Source organism: Leopardus geoffroyi, chromosome B4 (assembly GCF_018350155.1).
Source record: "Leopardus geoffroyi isolate Oge1 chromosome B4, O.geoffroyi_Oge1_pat1.0, whole genome shotgun sequence".
NCBI lineage: Eukaryota > Metazoa > Chordata > Mammalia > Carnivora > Felidae > Leopardus > Leopardus geoffroyi.
This window is the reverse complement of record NC_059341.1, coordinates 137,595,919-137,613,708: the sequence shown is the minus strand read 5'-3', so window position 1 is coordinate 137,613,708 and position 17,790 is coordinate 137,595,919. Positions and strand designations below refer to the sequence as shown.

The 17,790-nt window shown below is 63.3% G+C and overlaps 1 protein-coding gene across 5 annotated transcripts in view; it reads left to right on the top strand.

The window, feature by feature from the left end:
- SHISAL1 (shisa like 1) overlaps positions 1–17,790 on the top strand; it is a 135,183-nt gene that overhangs the window by 65,935 nt on the left and 51,458 nt on the right. Inside the window, exon 1 of one of the 5 annotated variants that reach the window (XM_045463477.1) lies at positions 11,644–11,910. The exons of the other annotated variants lie outside the window; for them this stretch is intronic. Coding sequence (XP_045319433.1) covers positions 11,790–11,910 — 121 coding nt within the window. The 5' untranslated portion in view covers positions 11,644–11,789. Of the gene's footprint in view, positions 1–11,643; positions 11,911–17,790 lie in introns of those variants that run through there. 5 annotated transcript variants of the gene reach the window in all.

Sequence of the window (17,790 nt, the reverse complement as noted above, 5' to 3'; positions counted from 1 at the left end):
CCTCGGGGGGGGGGGGGTGGCGATGCACAGAGGCAGCGTGTCTGAGCGTAGTTTGTAATCTGGGAAGCTGCGCGGGAAGTCGGAGGAGGTGTTTGGACTCCATACGGCGGGGGACAGGTTGCACGGGAGGCTTTGCAACAGGGTGGCACGTTGCAGGCAGAGATCTGGAGCACCAGCCTGTGAGCCGCCCGAGTCCCTCCCCAGGAGGCCCGAAGCACGGGGTCGGGGAAGGGGCAGGCGGGAGGGCAGAGCCAGCCTGAGCCAGGCCTGCCCGTCCCGCGGTTGGGAGGGTTGCCTCCCACGCGGGTGGGGGCCCTGAGGGGCCAGGCAGAATGTTCCGGAAACAAGCCCTTCACGTGTTTCCACTGGTCTGTCACCATCACCCAGCTCCTTCTCTTTGGGGGGACAGATGCAGGGTAGCGAGATCCTGGGGAGGAGGTGAGGTCTGGGAGGGGCTGCATTGGCTTTGCCCAGCATCATCTGGACCTCGAGGTCAAGGGCAGTGGCACCTTCACTATCTAGACCCTGGTTTGCACTGTCATCTGTGGCCTCCTTGGAAGGGGCCGGGTGTCAGACAGGAGCGCGCAAGCCGTTTGTTCAGGTGCACGTTGCCCGGTTATTCACTCCGGAAGCTGTGCCTGGAGCTCGCGGTCTGGGCACAGTGGCCTGTTCCGCCCCGGGTCGGGGTCCTGCATGAGGGACTGAGCAAGCGTCGGTGAGGACAGTGGTTGGAGGAGCATGCTGCCTGGAGAAAGGGGGCGGAGCAGCAAGGAGGTCTTCCCGGAGGAGGTGGCATCCCAGGAGGCAGAGTATGGGATGACCGGGTCAAGGGGCAAGGGGTAGAGGGACATGGAGGCAGAAGGGACGACGCATATGGAGCCCAGGAAAGGGAGTTTGCAAGCTTTCTGCGCCTGGGCGTGGCTGACCGTGGCATTGGTGGAAAGGCAGTAGCATTCGGCAGTGGCCTGGCCTCCAAGGCAGTGGCCTGACTCTGGCAACTTAAGGAGTGTTTGCCCTGCTGCTGGCTCAACAGGGATAATGCCGGCCCTTCACGGTTGCTTAGGTTGTGGCTCAGCCCAGCACCCAGGGTACTTTTCCTGACGGGCAGGGGAGAGGAAGGCGGGTGGCGGCTTCCAGCTCTACCCAGGCTTTCGGGCTCCCGAGTGGCCCCACTGCCTGCAGAGCCCCTCGAGGCCGGTCCTTCCCGGAGGAGCAAAGCCTTCTCTTCCGGGGACAGGACGTTTCCGGGGAGTCCTGGGCATGAGCGCCACCAGAGAGCACAGACCCCCCCCCCCCAGCCCCCGGGGAGCCCCCGCCTCCAGCCAGATCGCCAGGAGAGGGCTAGGGCGCGGCAGAATCCTGGGCAGGACCGAGGAAAGATTAGGAGACTTTTCTCCTGAAATTCAAACAATTGGACAATCTGTTCTGGATCGATTTAGAAGCAGTGAAGTGGGAAAAAAAAAATCAGAAAATATAGTGTGAAAGCTATTTTCTGTCTCTCTCAGTTGGGAAGGGGGATGAGCAGTTTATTTGTGGACTGTCCGAGGCCGGGGCCGGGGCCTCTTGCCTCCTCGCCGCCCGTCCCCCCACCGCCTGCCACCTTCCGCTCCGTGCCCAGCGCGGGGCTGGGCAACCAGGGTCTCAGAGGGGCACCGGCCCTGGCCCCGGCCTCCACCGGGGGCCGTCAGTCTGCAGGGGCCTCAGGCGTGGGCGTCGCCAAGGTGGGCGCCTTGAGCTTGCCCTCTCCTGTGCCAGACCCCAGGTGGGGAGGCATGCAGAGCCCCCCTCTCCGCTCCAGACGGAGGCATCCACGTGCCAAGGACAGGTGTCTGTCTAGTTCAGTTCTGCATCCTCAGGGCTGGAGTCAGGAGTGGCGCCTAATAGGTGCTCACTGAAAGTTTCCTGCCCGCGAGATGGACGGGAGGGAGGCAGGAACGAAACGGGGGGTTTGAATGGAGCGACCTGCTCACGGTCCCATGTCTGGTAGCGGAGGTGAGGGCCCTGGAACCAGATCTGTTTCCCCAGTACCTGGATGTTCCCCGTCCCCCCATCCCTGAGGCCAGGAGCTAGGTCTGGGACACCCAGGGGGCCTCCCACCCACAACCCCTTCCTTTCCCAGGCGTGGCCTAGCCTACACCCCCTGACACACCAAACGTGGATTTATTTTTCACAGCTTGAGCCAAATGCTGACTGTTTTAAAAGAGGCTTGTTCCGGGGCGCCTGGGTGGCTCTGTCGGTTAAGCGGCCGACTTCGGCTCAGGTCAGGTCAGGATCTCACGGTCGGTGGGTGCTGACAGCTCAGAGCCTGGAGCCTGTGTCAGATTCTGTGTCCCTCTCTCTCTCTGCCCCTCCCCCGCTCACACTCTGTCTCTCTCAAAAATAAACAAACGTAAAAAAAAAGTAGCCCGTTCCGTGTGAGGCCAGAGCAGCACAGAGGGGAGGGCCGGGAGCACAGATTCTCCCAGCTTCCCAGTCTGATTGTCCCCCAGGAGAATGGCCCCCGGGGGCCGTGGGGAGCTGAGTTCTGTGGATGAAGGAGTTCAGTCAGGGGCCAGATCTGCCGGGAAGTCCTGAGTGTGGGCGGAGGGCCGGGACTCCAGCACCCGGTGGGAAATGGGACCAGCTGATTCCAAAAATGGTCTCTCCTCTGCTTTCCCCCCGGGCCTCCGGAGAGGGGGAATTTCTCTGCGGTTTCATTTCAGGAAAGCGGCAGCTCCCTCCCTCCCCTCCACTTCCTCCCCGTTGCCCAAGGCCAACAGCCAGAGGCCCAGAAAGAACCTTGACTTGGAAACCAGACCGGCTGGATGCCAGTAGCTCAGCGGGCCCCCATGACCTTGGGCAGGTGACACAACATCTCAGTTTTCTCATCTGCAAACTGGGAGCAGAAGCCCCGCCTCCTTTTTGAAGATTAAAGGAGGCGGCCTTTGTCAAATGCTGTCCCAAGGCTGGATACGTAGTAGGTGCTCAAGAAATAGTCTCTTTCTCCCGTTTCCCCTGCACAGAAGGTCAGTGGTTACATACAGGCTAACTCTTGCTTGGGTTCTGCCTCCACAGCCTGGATCCCCTGGGCTCTTGTCCAAGGAGGGGCCCCCCCCACTGACCGTGGGGCCTGGGGAGGGGATGCCGCGGCACAGACAGCCGTGTGAGCCCCAAGTGTAGACGCCCCCTCCCTCCACCGTGCCGGAGATGGGTGCGTTGTGGCAGGTGTGGCCAGTTGGACACTGTGGAGGGAGCCCCGGGCCAAGAATCACCAGGTCTGCTTCTTCTAATAAGCTATTGGACCCCCCCCCCCCCAGAAATGACAGCCCCTGGGAGGCCTCTCGTGTCCACTTGAGGCTAATCATCCCGCTTGGAGCACTTCTCAGGGTCACGTGCGACGACCTCACCTAGGAGAACATGTAACTGCTCTAAGCAAACCTCCACGAAGGATGGGCAGAGAAGGAGAGCCCTGTTTCCTGGCCACCGACTGACCACCCGGCACGGTCCTGGGTTCACGTGTACGATCTCATTTAATCCTCACCCCACCCCCGCGAGCCGGGATTAGCACCCCCCTTCACAGGGAAGGGGGAGGCGCAGACAGGCTAAGGGGTCCCAGGGCAGCGGCGCGCCCTCCCTCAGGCCAGCCCGCACCCCCGTCCTCTCTCTGGCCACCCTCTGCCAGGCTCGGGCCCGGCACCTGCCGCCTCGTGGAATTCTGCCCTCCCCGGCCCAGCCCTGGCCGGGCTTCCTGCTGGCGGAGCTCTTTCATGAATGCTTTCGGGTGGGACCTCTCCGTTCCCCAGAAATCTTTGAGCCCACGCTCCCCCAAGCGGCACGCTAATTAGACCTCCATAACACTGTTTACCTCGATGTCAACCTAGGCTATAAAACTGAGCGAGTTTCTCGCCGTTATGAGCAATGTTCCGTCTTGAAAAGCAGGGAGCTGGCCTTGCTGGGCAGGGTTCAGCCCGCAGAGGCCCCGTGTGAAGGAGGTTCGCCCTCCGGGGGCCAGACTCTGCCCTGTCGCTGCCAGGGTGAACCTGGATGGGCCTCCAGGGCCGGGGGGGAGGGCTGCGTAGGCCGGAGGCACTGGTCTTCCCTGAGCGGGGAGGGGGGGGGGCTCAGAGCAGTTCCCTGCGATTCCAGAAGCCCGCTCTTGACCCCACCCCTGACAGAGCCGACCATGGTGACCTCGGGCCTGAGGGCTGGCTTCTCTCCAGGTCACCTAAGACGATGTGATACTGCTGTTCCCCTGGACAGGATGGGGACTCGGGGAGTGTGTCTGAAAGGGGCGGGAGGGCCTTCCCTCTGTTGCGGAAACCCTGTGCCTTCCACCCTTCACGGGGGTCTGGTGGCCGACCCCTCACTCCTCCTGGGAGGTCCGTCGTGGGAGGGGCTGGCAGAGGGAGGCCGCAAAGCCCAGGGGAGGGGGGACCACGGGGCTGGGGATGGCTGCGGGGCGCACGTGGGGGTGCCAGGGGCCCCGCGAATGGAGATGAGCCGGAGGAGGCTGTCCAGGTCTGGGTTGCAGGGGTGAGCAGCGTTTCGTAAGCGCTCGGGGAAGATGGCTGGGAGCCGCTTCCTGCCACCTTTGGGAGTGTCCTGTTTCCCCCGGCTGTCGGCTGTCGGGACACCGCCACCAGGGAGCCCTCTTCGGTGTGGAGGGCCCCCGGTGAGGCCAGAATCGGGGCTCCCGTGGGGCCAGACCGGCCAAGCGGGGGTGGCAGAGATGCTCTTCCGAGGGGCGTCAGGGCCTGGCTGGGCTCCTGCCGGCTGCTGGCTCACCTCCCCCTCCGGTGGCTTCGGTGCCAACTATGCGGAGCGTGGGCGGCCGGCTCGTTAACCCCCAGAAGCGGAGCGGGTCCAGGGGTGACTCGGGCGGGGGCCCCCCCCCCCACCCCAGACCAGCGGTGGCGGTGGGGGGGGGTGGGGTTCAGAGCACCAGGTCGAGTGAGGGAGCCAGCAGCGCACGCACCCTCCCTGTGGTCTCCTTTATGGTCCTATTTGCATAATTTTGAACTTGATTGGCCTGAAGGCAACTTCGCTTAATCACAGCTGACAAGTCTCTGGTTGCAACAGCAGCTGCTGTAGATTAGCCGCCCGAGTTGGTGCCGAGGTTTGTTAGAACCCGCTTGGCGGCCCCTCCCCCAGATCCCCCCCCCCCCAGTCCCTGCTCATCAGACCCCAAAGGAAGGAAGGAAGGAAGGAAGGAAGCAAGCAAGCGGCAGGGCCCGGGGGCCGCCTGGAGAGGCCGCTGCCTGCCCCCCAGTGTGTGCTGCGGCCCAGGGCCTCTCAAACTTGCAGGTGCCGGGCCCGGTTGGCAGGCGGGGCGGCCCAGGGGCCCGTGTCTCCAGCCAGCTCCCGGGAGGTGCCCCGGAGGCTGGTGGGTATCAAGGCTGTGACGCAGGGGCTCAGCGGCCCCGGGCCGCCTGGTTTTGTTAATAAATTTTCATTGGAACACAGCCTCACCCACATGCTCAGGATGGGGTACGGGGCGACGATGGCCGGGCTGAGTTGTTACAATGAAGACCAAGTGGCTCAGAGGACAGGTGCCTTAGGCCCTTTCCAGAAACCATCTCCTGACCTCTGACCAGCCCAGTGGTTCTCCTGCGTGAGCGGGTGTCAGAATCCCCCCGAAAAGCCGGTATGAAGGTGCGGGTTCCGAGATCCCGTGTTTCTAGCCGGCTCCCCGGTAGGGCGCAGGGCCGCACTCCAGGCACCCCGGCCCAGCCACCTTCCCACAGTCTGCGAGGTTTTTAATGTTTATTTATTTTCGAGAGAGAAAGAGAGAGTGTGAGTGGGGGAGGGGCAGGGAGCGAGGGGGACACAGAATCCGCCGCGGGCTCCAGGCTCCGAGCCGTCAGCGCAGAGCCCGACGCGGGGCTCGAACCACGAACCGCGAAATCGTGACCTGAGCCCCCCCCCCCAGGCGCCCCTGGCTCTGTCTGTTTTGAATCTGGGTTCCACGCGGGGGCCGCTGTCAGTGACAGCAACGCCTGAGCAAGTCACATGGTGCTCTCATCCTCCTTGGGTGGGAGAGCGCCATCATGGGGGTCAGGGTCAAGGGCACGGCTGAGAGCACCTGGCGCCTCGCGGGGGCTTTGCTGTCTGCAGTGTGTTCGGTCAGTGGCATCCGTTTGGCATCCATCCTGCCGTCCCTGGATCCCCTGGCGTCCCTGTGAGTGGCCAAGGGCACCTCGCGCACGACTCGACCTCCGTCTCCCTCATTTCCCCGTGACCCGCAGCGGGGAGAGGCAGGGCGCCCACTTAAGAGGGGGACACCGGGCCCCGGAGGCGGGTGACCTATCCAGGCAGGTGCAAGATGGCGTTGGGGTCCTGTGCCTGTGTCATGTCAGGTGGGTCCACCAGGGCAGGTCAAATTGTGGAGTTACACGGGAGGAGGGGTCATGACTGGTGTCCCCCGTGTACAGGCGAGGAAGCCCAGGCACAGAGAGTTTATGACCAGGAAGTACTCAAGGGGACAGGATACTCACCGGGAGGAGGCTCCACTCACCGTGGAGACAGATCCTTAGGGGTGTGGGAAAACCCCAGCACCAGGCCAAGAGCCTGGGAGGTAGAACTCTGCCAGGCCAGTCCCCTGCAGCCGCCCCCGCCCGTCACGCCCGAGGGGTTGGCTCCCCAGTGCCAGGGGGTTGGGACTATTTACAGTCGATGGGGGAGGGGGCATAATCTTTTTTTGGTTCAATTTTTTAAAACGGTGCTTTTTAAGTGTATTTATTTATTTTGAGAGAGAAAGAGAGACGGCCAGGGAGGGGCAGAGAGAGAGAGAGAGAGGGAGAGAGAATCCTAAGCAGGTTCTATGCCATCGGCACAGAGCCCGACGGGGGGCTTGAACTCACGGTCTGTGAGATCATCACCTGAGCCGGATCCAAAAGCCGATGCTTGACCGACTGAGCCACCCTGGCGCCCCGCGTGTTGATTTGACATTTTATTGCCTGGACTGCGGGCCAGGGAATGAGGTTGGCTCCTCCCCTGGTGCTCTCCCACTGTGAGCCGTGCCAAACCCTCTTTTTTTACTCGTTTGTCTCCTAATGACATAATAAACATTCCCAAACCCGCCACCCAACGCGAGGGCACGGCCACATGCCTCCTTCCAGAGTGCCTGTTCCTCTCCAGCTGTGTTTAGTCTCGGAAAGTGGACCGTGCCGAGTTTGATCTGGGGACCTGAATTTCTCCCTCAGCCCCGGGTTGCTAAAATACCCTGTGACGTCCGGCGTGGCTGTGTTCCAGTGTTGGGCACACCGCAGTGCATTTTCCCGTCTGTCCCCTTGGGCTGTCCCCAGGGCTTTGCCCTTCTACACCGCGCTACCGAGAACATTCTCGTGCGTGGTCCCCGCGGGCCAGCAGGGCCGTCCCCGAGCCTGGGAGGGGCGTTGGTGCCCTTTACCGTGCAGAGCTGGGCACCCACTCTGAGGATGTGGTGACATCAGCCTCCCCCGGGCCTCCCCAAGCTTGCTGAGGACTCGGGTTTCCTCCAGGCGTCCTGTGTCCCGGCCCACCAGGCTGGCCGGTGGGTCCTGTCCTACGTAGGGTGGTCACTCCTGTGACGCTCCAGCCACCTGTCTGTATACATGGTTCTCAGGATCTGGCACGCAGCGGGTTTGCTTTGAATCGTATCGTAAAAACGTCGAGGCGGGCCGGGCTCAGAGAGGTGCGGGAGCATGCCCAGGGTCACACAGCTGAGAAGTGGCCGAGCCGGGACCCAAGCCCGACTGTCGGGGCCCCAAGCTCCGAGCCCGCCCTCCGGCTCCCTCTCCCCTTGGTAAACGCGTCTGTGGCCCTGAAACAGCCCTCCCGTCCGTCCGCCTCCCCCCTGTTCCTCTGCCGGGAACGCCCCCATCCCCCCACCCATCCCTCGGGAGGCCACTCTGGTCCGAGTCCCAGCTCTGCCACTGACGAGCCGGGTGGGCCCGGGGCCGAGTTGAGATGAGAAATGCCTGGTTCCTCACCTGTAAATCGCGGATAATCCCAACTCCTCCTGGTCCCGAGGCTACTGGCCCCCAACCCCGCCAGGCTGGGGCGGCACTTCCCCTGGGCCCCACGGCCCCCGCTTTCCCCGTGGCGGGACACAGGGGCCCCAGCCCAGTCTGGACCTGGTGGCCCGCAGGGTGCCTGTTCTCCCAGGGGATGACAAAGGGGGTTTATCTGTGGCGCAGCTCAGGCCACGTGGGAGTGCAAAGGCAGAAGGGAAGGGGAGGGAGCCGGCCTCCTTTGTGGCCCAGCTGTAAATCTTTCAACCTCCCCTGTCCACCCGGCTCCTCGGGGTGGCCTGTGCACTCACCCAGCTCTGGCCAGCAGAGGACCGTGTGGACAGACGGAGGGGCCCCCCACAGGGTCATGGCCAGCGCCTCCCTCCCCCCTCCAATGCAGGCCCAAGAATGCACAAAAGTGCCTGGCACACAGTAGGTGCTCAGATGCCCCCCCCGCCCCGCCCCCCGCTTCACTCGCTTTGTCTTTGCTCTCTTTTCCTGTCCCCTCCCCGCCCAGGAGCGCAGCCCCCTTCGTCGCTGGTGGTCTTCACGAATGATGCCCGTTGGCATGTCCCCTGTGCCCGGAGCGCTCACCTGGGCCCTGATAGGTGAACGGGGTCTCCTCCCCCTTCCTCTGCCTCCCCTCCCGTCTCCCTTTGCACCTCTTGGCCTCTGCCGAGCTGTGCTCTGTGCTGGAATGCTCTCTCCCCCAGGCCCACCCTCTCCTGGTCTGGACCGGGCCAGTTTACCTGTCAAAGCTCAGCTTCCCTGGGGTGCCCCCGACCCAGACCAGGTCAGCCCCCTCCCCCCCCCCCCATCTGCTCCAATGCCCTGAGTCACACATGTGGGTATTTGGTTGGCTTTGTGAGGATGGGGCGGGTCTGTTCGGCCCACCGGGCTGCAGCCCCCAGCCCAGCATCATGCCTCGAATGGAATGGAAGAAAGAAAGAAAGAAAGAAAGAATGAATGAATGAATGAATGCATCCGTGCATGCCTCCGTGGTCCCTCCCGGCACCCCTTCAGGGTGGGTGTGTTATCTCCACCTACAGGTGGGAATCCGAGGCTTGTCTCTGGCTTCTGTTCTCCCCTGTGAGGAGGGGTCCCAGGGCCAGGGCCCCGCACACCGAGGGAGGCCGGAATAGAGGCCCCGGCGTCGGGAGAGAAATCGAGGCCACCCTCCAGACAGGCGTTCCGCGGGCCTGTCTTTCCTCTTCCTGCCCTGACACAGTGATTCATTCTTCATGTGATATTTTTGTGTTTCTCCAGTGGGGAAAAAAATGCCGCTGGGATTTCCAGGGGTTGTTTTAGCTCCATGGTGCCGCCAGATAATTCCAGGGAACAGACGGAGGCAGAGGATTGTCAACTTGCAGAGTGCCCCTCGATGGCCTCAGCTAAGCCCTCCCCTTAACCAGGGAGGAAACTGAGGCTGAGTGGGGGCGGGGGGGGGGGAGCCGCTTGCCCTGTGACCCGGGGTGGCACCTAGGGGAAAGAGCAGAACACCCGGGGCCTTCGACAGGACTAGGACTTCCGGCTCAGCCTCCCTCAGCTGTGTGCCCTTGCCCGGGCCTCAGTTCCGTCACCTGTGACGTGGGGAGAGCGGCAGTGCCTGCCTCCAACAGTCGAGGGAGTACCGTGCAGGAAGTGTGCAGAAGGGGCCCAGGGCAGGGGCTCAAGGAAGGGGGCCACAGAAACAGGCCGAGTTTAGAACTTGAACCCAGAGCCCAGCTGGCTGGGGGGAGGGCGTTGCAGAGGGGAGAGAGCCCTAGAAGGAGAAACTGGAAGAATGTGTTCTTGAGGGGGGCATTGGAGGAGACAGCAGTGGTTTCTAAGTTAATGGTAACTTGCACACTCTTTTGGTTACAACACCCCAGCACCCCACCCTACAGTTTGCAGAGAGGTCTCCTCCCTGGATGGAGAGGTGAGCAGGTGTTATCATGCCCCACCTGGGTTCCCTGGCCCCAGAGTTGGGGTTTGGGGTTTCTTGGCTAAGGTCACTGGCTTCCACCATGAGGCTAATGCCCAGGGTCACTGGCGATGACGGTAGAAATCGGGACCCGGTCTCCGTGGGAGGAGCAGGCATGTCGCTGCTCTCTGCCTGGATCTACGCTGTTTCTTCTGAAAGTCTGCTCTTGGCAGTAAGGTGAATCTGGCATCCAGACCAGTGAGTGTGGACACAGTTTCTACTCCTTGGGCAGCAAATATTTATTTAGCGCCTGCTGGATGCTAAGTATGGTGGGGGCCTGAGAGGCACAGAAGTGCCCCCTGCCCCAGAAGCTTGCACCGGGCAGGGAAGCGATGAGCCAGCCGTCAGAGCGAAGGCTGTTGGCGCTGACCAAAGGCACAAGCACAGCATGGAGGGAAGAACTTCAGAAATTCACGGGCAGGCATGGTTTCAGACACACCGCCGTTTGCTAAGGGGCACACGGGAAGCTCTAAGCCGCTGGCTTTGGGAACAGTGGGCGACACCGGACAGGAGCCCCTTTCGGAGTACTTGCTAGGTGCTAGGTGCTCTGCTGTGCTTCTGGTCCTTTCTGTCCCCAGTCCCCCAGCAAGGTGGGGGCACGGTTCCCGTCTCACAGACGAGGAACCCGAGGCCAGTGAAGTAACTTGTCTAGGACACCCAGCCGGAGAACGGCAGGGCTCGGATTCCAGGCCAGGTGATGTCACCCCCCCCCCCCCCCCAGCCCCCGGCACCCACTGTGAGCCCGTTTGCAGTCAGACAGCCCCGGGTTCGGGTCATGGCCCTGCCACCTTCCAGGTCCAGGCAAACCATTTAGTCTCGCTAAGTTAGGGTTTTTTTTTTTTAATCTGAAAAATGGGGCCGACGATGCCTACACTCATTCACCACTCCTGCAGGTGTTTACCAAGTGCCTACTACGTGCCAACCCCGATGCTGCTTATGGCGACAAGCAGCAATTGCACGGTCTCAGCAGGGCCGGCTTCGCGGGGCTGCGATTCACGCAGTCGTCCTGCCGTCGCTGTCCAGAGATACCGACTTAACTTTGTAGCAAAGGCCCGCGTTTTCCATTTTGCACCGGGCCCTGCGAGTTATGTCAGCGGTCCCGGGTCCCAGCCCTTGTCCGGCTTGCGGCCCCGTGGAAGAGGCAGATGCGCTCCGAGAGCCACCGTGCCGGGCACGCCGTGGAAGCCACCATCTGTGTTTGAAGGAAAGGTGGACGGGCTTCGAGCACGACGGCAGGGGTCAAGGGAGCCGCTCTGATCTGGCTTCACGCGGGCGTCTCGCCTCCCGGAGTGTTCATCCCCGGCCTTCACATCTCGGAGCGAGACGGTCACGACCTTGAAGTGGGTGTCGTCCTGAAGACAAACATTCGCGAACTCGGGGTGAGGTCTGTGCCGCCAAGGGAGGGCCCTGGGAGCCTGGGGACCTGCCGGAGGTTAAGTCACCACTGCCACCGTGTGGGCTTACACGCGTGTGCGCGTGCGTGCTGCCTGGCGTGTGGACACGCTCATCGGTGAGCGCAGACAGGGCACCGGAGCAGAGCGTGGGGTTTGAATCCGGGCCCTGCCCCCTCCCCCCCCACCCGCCTGCACCCTGGGAAGGGCGTCAGTACAGCCTCGGGTTGGGGCGTGGCTAGAAGCGAGTGAGCGCCTGGGTGACGCTCATCCCGGCCCTGGGGACAGCCCTCGACAGCTGCCAGCTGCTGCCTCCCCATTAGTGCCAGCGCCTGTCTCTTGGGCACCTGCCACCCGCAGGAAGGTCTGTGAGTCCCCAGAGGGCCCTGCCCTGGGGAGTGCTAATCCATAGTGCTCCTACCACCGCTAGAAGTAGGAAGAAGGTCCAAGCTTAGCCACTAACTCATGGTGGGATCAGTTGCTTCCTGGCTCTACCCCCCAGACCACAGTCCCGTGGCGGCCGGACTGTGTCCGGCTTGCTTATGTCTGCCCTGCACTGGGTTTGGCCCCCAGTGGAGCCCATTAGGTATTCGCTGAACGAGCCTCCAGAAGAGGGGCCTCTCCCCGGACCGTGGGGTGGGGGTGGGGGTGGGGGTGGGGGGGCGTAGCCGAGGCGGCTGCCCAGACCAGGTGGCATTTGAGCTGGGCCTCGCGGGCTGGCCTGATGGGGGCAGGGGAGCCGGGGAAAGGGGTGCCCAGGGAAGGGCCAGGCGGAGCAAAAGCCTAATCCTGTGCCCTGATCTCCGCCACCGGGCGCCCAGGAGGCCGGGGCGGGACCTGTCCTCGCCCTGCCGTGGGCCTGGCCTTGGAGGTGCTCCTTCCACCTCGCCCGCCCCTCGTGCACCCCTGCGGGGGAGGGGCACGGTGGGACACGCATGCGTTGGTGACAGGCATGTCACTGGTCACGTGTTCTTTGTTCCCAGTGCCGGGAGATTCCGGGCTCGGGTGGCCAGGTCCCAGGGGCGAGGCCTGCGTTCCCATGGTCCCCTCTCCCGGTTTGCAGTCAAGGCAGGGCACCAAGCACACAGGCAGCACGGTCCTGTCCACGCTGGTGACGGGGGAGCCCCCATGACAATCCTGAGGCAGGGGCAAGGCCGGAGTTTCAGGAACCCACCCAGGGGAGTGAGAGAGTCCGGGGGAGAAAAGCTTTCTGGGAGACAGACGCCCCAGCCGAGCCTTGAAAGCTCGGCCGAAGTTGTCCGGCTGTAGGAGAGGGGAAGGGTGTCCCAGGCGTGGGGGGAACAGCATGTGCAAAGGCCCAGCGGAGAGGGCTGACAGTTGACGAGCAGAGAAAATAAGGAGGTGGGAGCAAGACCCAGACCGTGCAGGGCCTCAGGAGTGAGTGTAGACTTGAGCCCGGGGCTGGCAGGACTCCCGAGGAGGTGCGCTGCTGGTCCGATGGGTCCAATGGGCCCACCAGGACCTGGATGGCTGTGCGAGGCTGGGACGGAGGCAGCCTGCCGTTCACCGGCTCGGTGTCGGGCGCTCTGATGAATCACCTGACTCCATTGTCACAAGGGTCCTGTGGATTAGATACTATTTTTATCCCCATTCTAGGTCCCAAGAGACCGGGGAGCCTTGTCCCAGGCCACTTGGGGTGTGGTTACAAAGGCGAAGCCAGGACTTGGCCCCAGACGGCGTGGTCCGAGCTCCCAACTTCCGGGCCACGCGGCCCTTGACCCCGTCCGGGCGGGAGGAGGCGCTTGGCCACGTCCAGTGGGGGAGGGTGGGGTGGCCTGAAAAGGGGCCGGTGGACGCCCAGAGAGGATGTGGCAGTCTCCGGGCGCCCGGCCTGGGGTGGCTTTGGCAACCCCGTCAGCACAGCCCCCAGGCCCTGCCCCTCGTCCCTCCCTCGCCCAGCCTGGCTGATGAGAAAACAGATCGCTTGTTGTTCCCGGGGGGGACTTCATTCACCCTCCTCAGCTCTGTTTCTCCCCACATGCCCTCCTTCCTCTCCTCTCCAGCCTCGCCAAATTCGGTGTTTAAAAATAATCCTCGAATCGGGGAACAGCAGTCCCCGGCTGACCCGAGGGGTGGACCGCAGAGATGCGTGCCCGACTCGTGATTCTGGATGCGGTCAGAGCTCAGGGGAGTCCTGCTCATCCAGAACGTTCTCCCAGTTATTTGAGTTTTATGGCTGGCCAACGAGCCATTTACCAATTTCCAAGGAGATAGAACCCAGGACAATAAATCTGATCTGTCCGTGGGAAATGGGCTCTCTCGGGGGTGCCGGGGAGGACCTGGAAACTCCTGCAGTCTGAGATGGAGAGCAAGATATAGGCTGGGTTGGCCTCCTGTCTGAGCCGCTGAGTGGCTTATGTGACCCTGAGCCTCAGTTTCCTTCTTTACGAGCCGCGTTTGGTGATCTGCCTCTCCCGCCTGGGACGGAATTACCTGAGATTACACACTGAAAAGTCAGCGCCCGCTACTCAGGGGATGGGGGGGGGGGGGGGGGCGGTGCTCAGCCAGAGAAAGCCAGACCCAGGGCCACCCGGCGGGAGGAAGGGTGCCCGCCCTTCCCCACAGGGTCACCTGTGGGGGTCTCGGGGCAGTACCTGATGGCACGACACACCCTTTTCACCTGAACTCAGAGTCCCTGAACCCACGTCCCCCGCTGCAGACCCCGCGAAGGCTTGGGCTTTGTAAATGTGGATCCTGTGGATCGTGTCACCCCTGCGAACAGACCAAGGAGCACAGCTGGCCACCGAGGCCACGGACCTTCCAAAGCCACTTTCTGACCCGGCCGGGACGGCTTCTGAGTTTTGCTGTCTCGTTAGAAATGGAATTTTTATGTAACTTCCCACGTGACAGCGATGGGTATTTCTTCCTCCACAGACTCAGCCTTTGGTTCTGGCACCTGAGCTGCCCCCAGCACCCGGGGAGGTAGGGCAGTGCCCCCTCCGTGGGCCCCCGCGCCCCCACCCACAAGGCTGTGGCTTCCGCTGCCCCCTCCCATCCCCCTGCCTTGACTCATGCCCAGGCAGCCCCGGGGTGGGGGTGGGGAGCACGACCCGGCCGTGGAGTCTGAGCAGACCGGTTCTGGACGGGGGACAAATGTGACCGCAGTGCGTCCTGGGCCCACACGCCCGCAGTCTGCTGGCCCCGTCAGTACCCCTCTCCCCGCCCGTCCCAGGCAGGCCTGACGGCCCGAGGCCGGTGTTGGCCAGACTCTGGAGCCCAGGCTCCGCGGCCGTGGCCCCCAGCTGGCAGGGCCCCGGCCCAGGACCCTCATGGCCTGACGGAAGAGAGCATGGGGACCGGTCACAGGAGGTAGAGTTGCTGGGCGTCTGTGCCCGGCCCACGCCCTCTTCCCTGTCCCTGGAACCCAGCTCGGACCCTGTTCCAGAGTGGGGGTTAGTGAGTGGGTATCGAGACAACAGGTGAATGAAGAAACGTGTTAACGCTTTAATGAGAGAAGTGATGGAACACGAGCGGTCTCTCTGGACGGACAAACTTCTCCCAGCTGATGGGGTCAAGGCAGGCCTCCTGGAGCCACTTCTAGGGTGGCACAGGCTTTGGGCTCCCAGGAGTGAGAGGAGGACACAGCCCCCCCAGGATATGGAGGGCTGTGTAGGGGCAGGCATGGCAGGAGGGAGTGCAAGGCAGAGTGGAACCCCCACCCCTCCCCAACCCCGGGATTCATTCAACAAACCCACCGGCCCTTGGACTGGAGTCCTGGCTCCCCAACTGGGGCCGCCCCATCCTACAAGGGCCAGGGCCCGGGAGTCTGGAGACCCGTGTCAGCCCTCCGTGGGCCTCGGCTTGCTCACCTACAGAATGGAGCCATGGAGGGGCTGTGTCAGGGGACCTGTCACTCCCCACCCCCGCGGTGCCTTTTCCCGGATAGATCCTCGGGTTTCCTAAGCGCAGATCCTTGCTAAGCACTTTGAAAGGCTTTAATCTCCTTCATCCTCCCAGGAGGGCCCTGAGGGAGGCGGGGAGGAGGCCCAGGCTCAGAGCAATTAAGCAGCTTACAGCCCGTGGGGCTCCGGTGGGCGGTGGGCGCAGAGAGGCCCGCAGGAGAGGTGGGGGGGCCCTTCCCCAGGGGCTGACGCCACGTCAGCCTGAGTCACCACCCCATGAAGGTGTTTCAGCTCTTACACTCACGCCATCCCCCACGGGCTCACGTTCTAGAAGAACAACACCCGGCAGCCTCGGCCCACCCCGCTGCCCTGCCCGCGCTCCGGGAGAGAGGGAGGCCCGAGTGGCCGGCCGGGCCCAGCCGTCTGCTCCCTGCGTTTGGCCTGGAGTCCGGTCCTGTCTCCTCCCTGCCAGGTGTCCAGCTTCTGGGTTTCCCAGGGCGGCTTCCCGCTCTGCCTGCCACCAGTCAGTGGGACTCAGGGCCTCCTCGGACCCCTGCTGGTGCCCCCGTGCCCTCCCTGATGGGCTGGTGAGCTCCGGAGGGCGAGGACAAACCAGCTGTGGTGGCTCCGGGCGCGGGCCCAGAGCAGGTGCCCCAGGACAGTCTGGGGTGGGGGTGGGGGGGTGGGTCGGAGGGCCATTCCTGTGGACTGCACCCTGCCCTTCCCGCCCGGTCCCCTCTTCCAGAACTGTGTTTTCTGGCAGCGAATCTCTATAGCGTGTGCCCTGCTCTCAGACCTTCCCCCGGGAGATGGAGGGCTTCACCAAATGCGGAGACAGGATCGCACGGACAGCAGAACCAGGATGGAGGGCGCGAGGGCCCCCAAAAACCTGGGGGTACAGCCTGGCCGGGAGGGCGCGCGGGGTCTCCACGGGGCGGGGAGGGGGCTGGCCAGGCCTCCTCTCTCCTCGCTTTGGGTACGGCTCCCAGGTGAGCGCCCCTCACACCTCAGTGCAGATCCCAGCCCCTCCCGGGGCGATTCCCACGGGAGGGTCCGTGGCAGGGTCCTGGGGCCACCGGAACAAGCCCCACACACCGAGGGCTCGCACGACGGAAGCGTGTGCCCTCACAACCTGGAGGCCAGACATCAAGGTGTGGGCAGAGCTGGGTCCTTCTGGGCGGCCCCAGGGAGCGTCCGCGAGGCTCTCCCCAAGCTTCTGGAGGTTTGCTGGCCATCTCTGGGGTTCATTGGCTTGTAGATGCAGCACCCCAGCTTCTGCCTGCGTCTTCACGTGGCCTCCCTTCTGGGCATGTCTCTGTGTCCAAATTTCCCCTTCTTAGAAGGTCACCAGTCATGCTGGATGGGGGTCCAGGGTGACCTCACCTTAGCTACGTCTGCAACAATTCTATTCTAAATAAGCGTCCATTCTGAGGTGCGGGGCTCTTAGGACTGCAGCCTAACGATCTGGGTGGACACGGATGCCACAACGGGGTGCCACGAGGGAAGAGTGCGGTGTGCAGAACCAGAACGTGGCGCATGTTAGGTGCTCAGCAGATTGATCCCCATCCTGAGTCCCTACACCTCCCCGCAGCCACACGCGGCTTACAGCCCCCTGAGACTCAGGTTCAGCCACGCCGTTGACCCAGAGGTTCTCCTTTCCCGCAGCCTCCACTCCCACGCGCCTGCAGGGAGGGGGTGATGTTGGCAAGGTTCAACACCCTGATGTGACGTGGCCACCGAGGGCCAAGGCCCTGCCTCAGGTGGCCTCCTGCTACCCGCAACCCCCCACGGTCCCCTGTTGGCCTCCGGGCTGCTCGCACCCCAGGGCCTTTGCACGTGCTTCTCCCTAGTCTGCAGCACGGTTCCTCCAAACGGCCACAGCCCCGCTGCTCGATCCTGCCTCCCTCGAGTCTGCCGGCCGTCGCCTCCGCCCGAGGCCCTCCCCGACCACCCTGCCTGCGCCCCCCGCACCACTCTGCATCCCTCCTCCGACCCCTGGCTTTATTCCCCCTCGTAGCTTCGTTTCTTGCGGTAAAATACTCATAACATAAACTTCACGTTTTAAAGATTTTTAGCGCACCGTTCAGCGGCATCGAGCCCTTTCGCGGTCACCACCCCACCCCGTCTCCAAGACCCTTTCCAGCCTCCCAGACTGAAACCCTGCCCCCATTGCACACGAACTCCCCGCCCCCCCCCCCGCCCCCCCAGCCCCTGGCGCCCACCATCCTGCTCGCCGTCTCTGTGACGAGCCCGGGGACCTCATGTGAGTGGAATCCCACGGGGTTTGTCCTTTGGTGTCAGGTTCATTTCACGGAGCGCGACGTCCCCCGGGGTTGATCCGTGCTGTGGCACCGGGTCAGCATCCCCGTCCTGTGGGAGGCCGGATCCTCCTCCGCCGCGTGAATAGGCCGCCTTCTGTTTCCCCACCTACCCACCCGCGGACACCAGAGCTGTTCCGCCCGTTACCGTCGTGCCCCGTGGCCGCCGTGAACGTGAGCGTGCCAGTGTCTGTGTGCGTCCCGGCCGCCAGCTCCTCAGGGCGCGTCCCCGGGAGCCTCGTAGCGTTTTAAATATTCATCTGCTTGTCTGCGATCCGTCGCCGG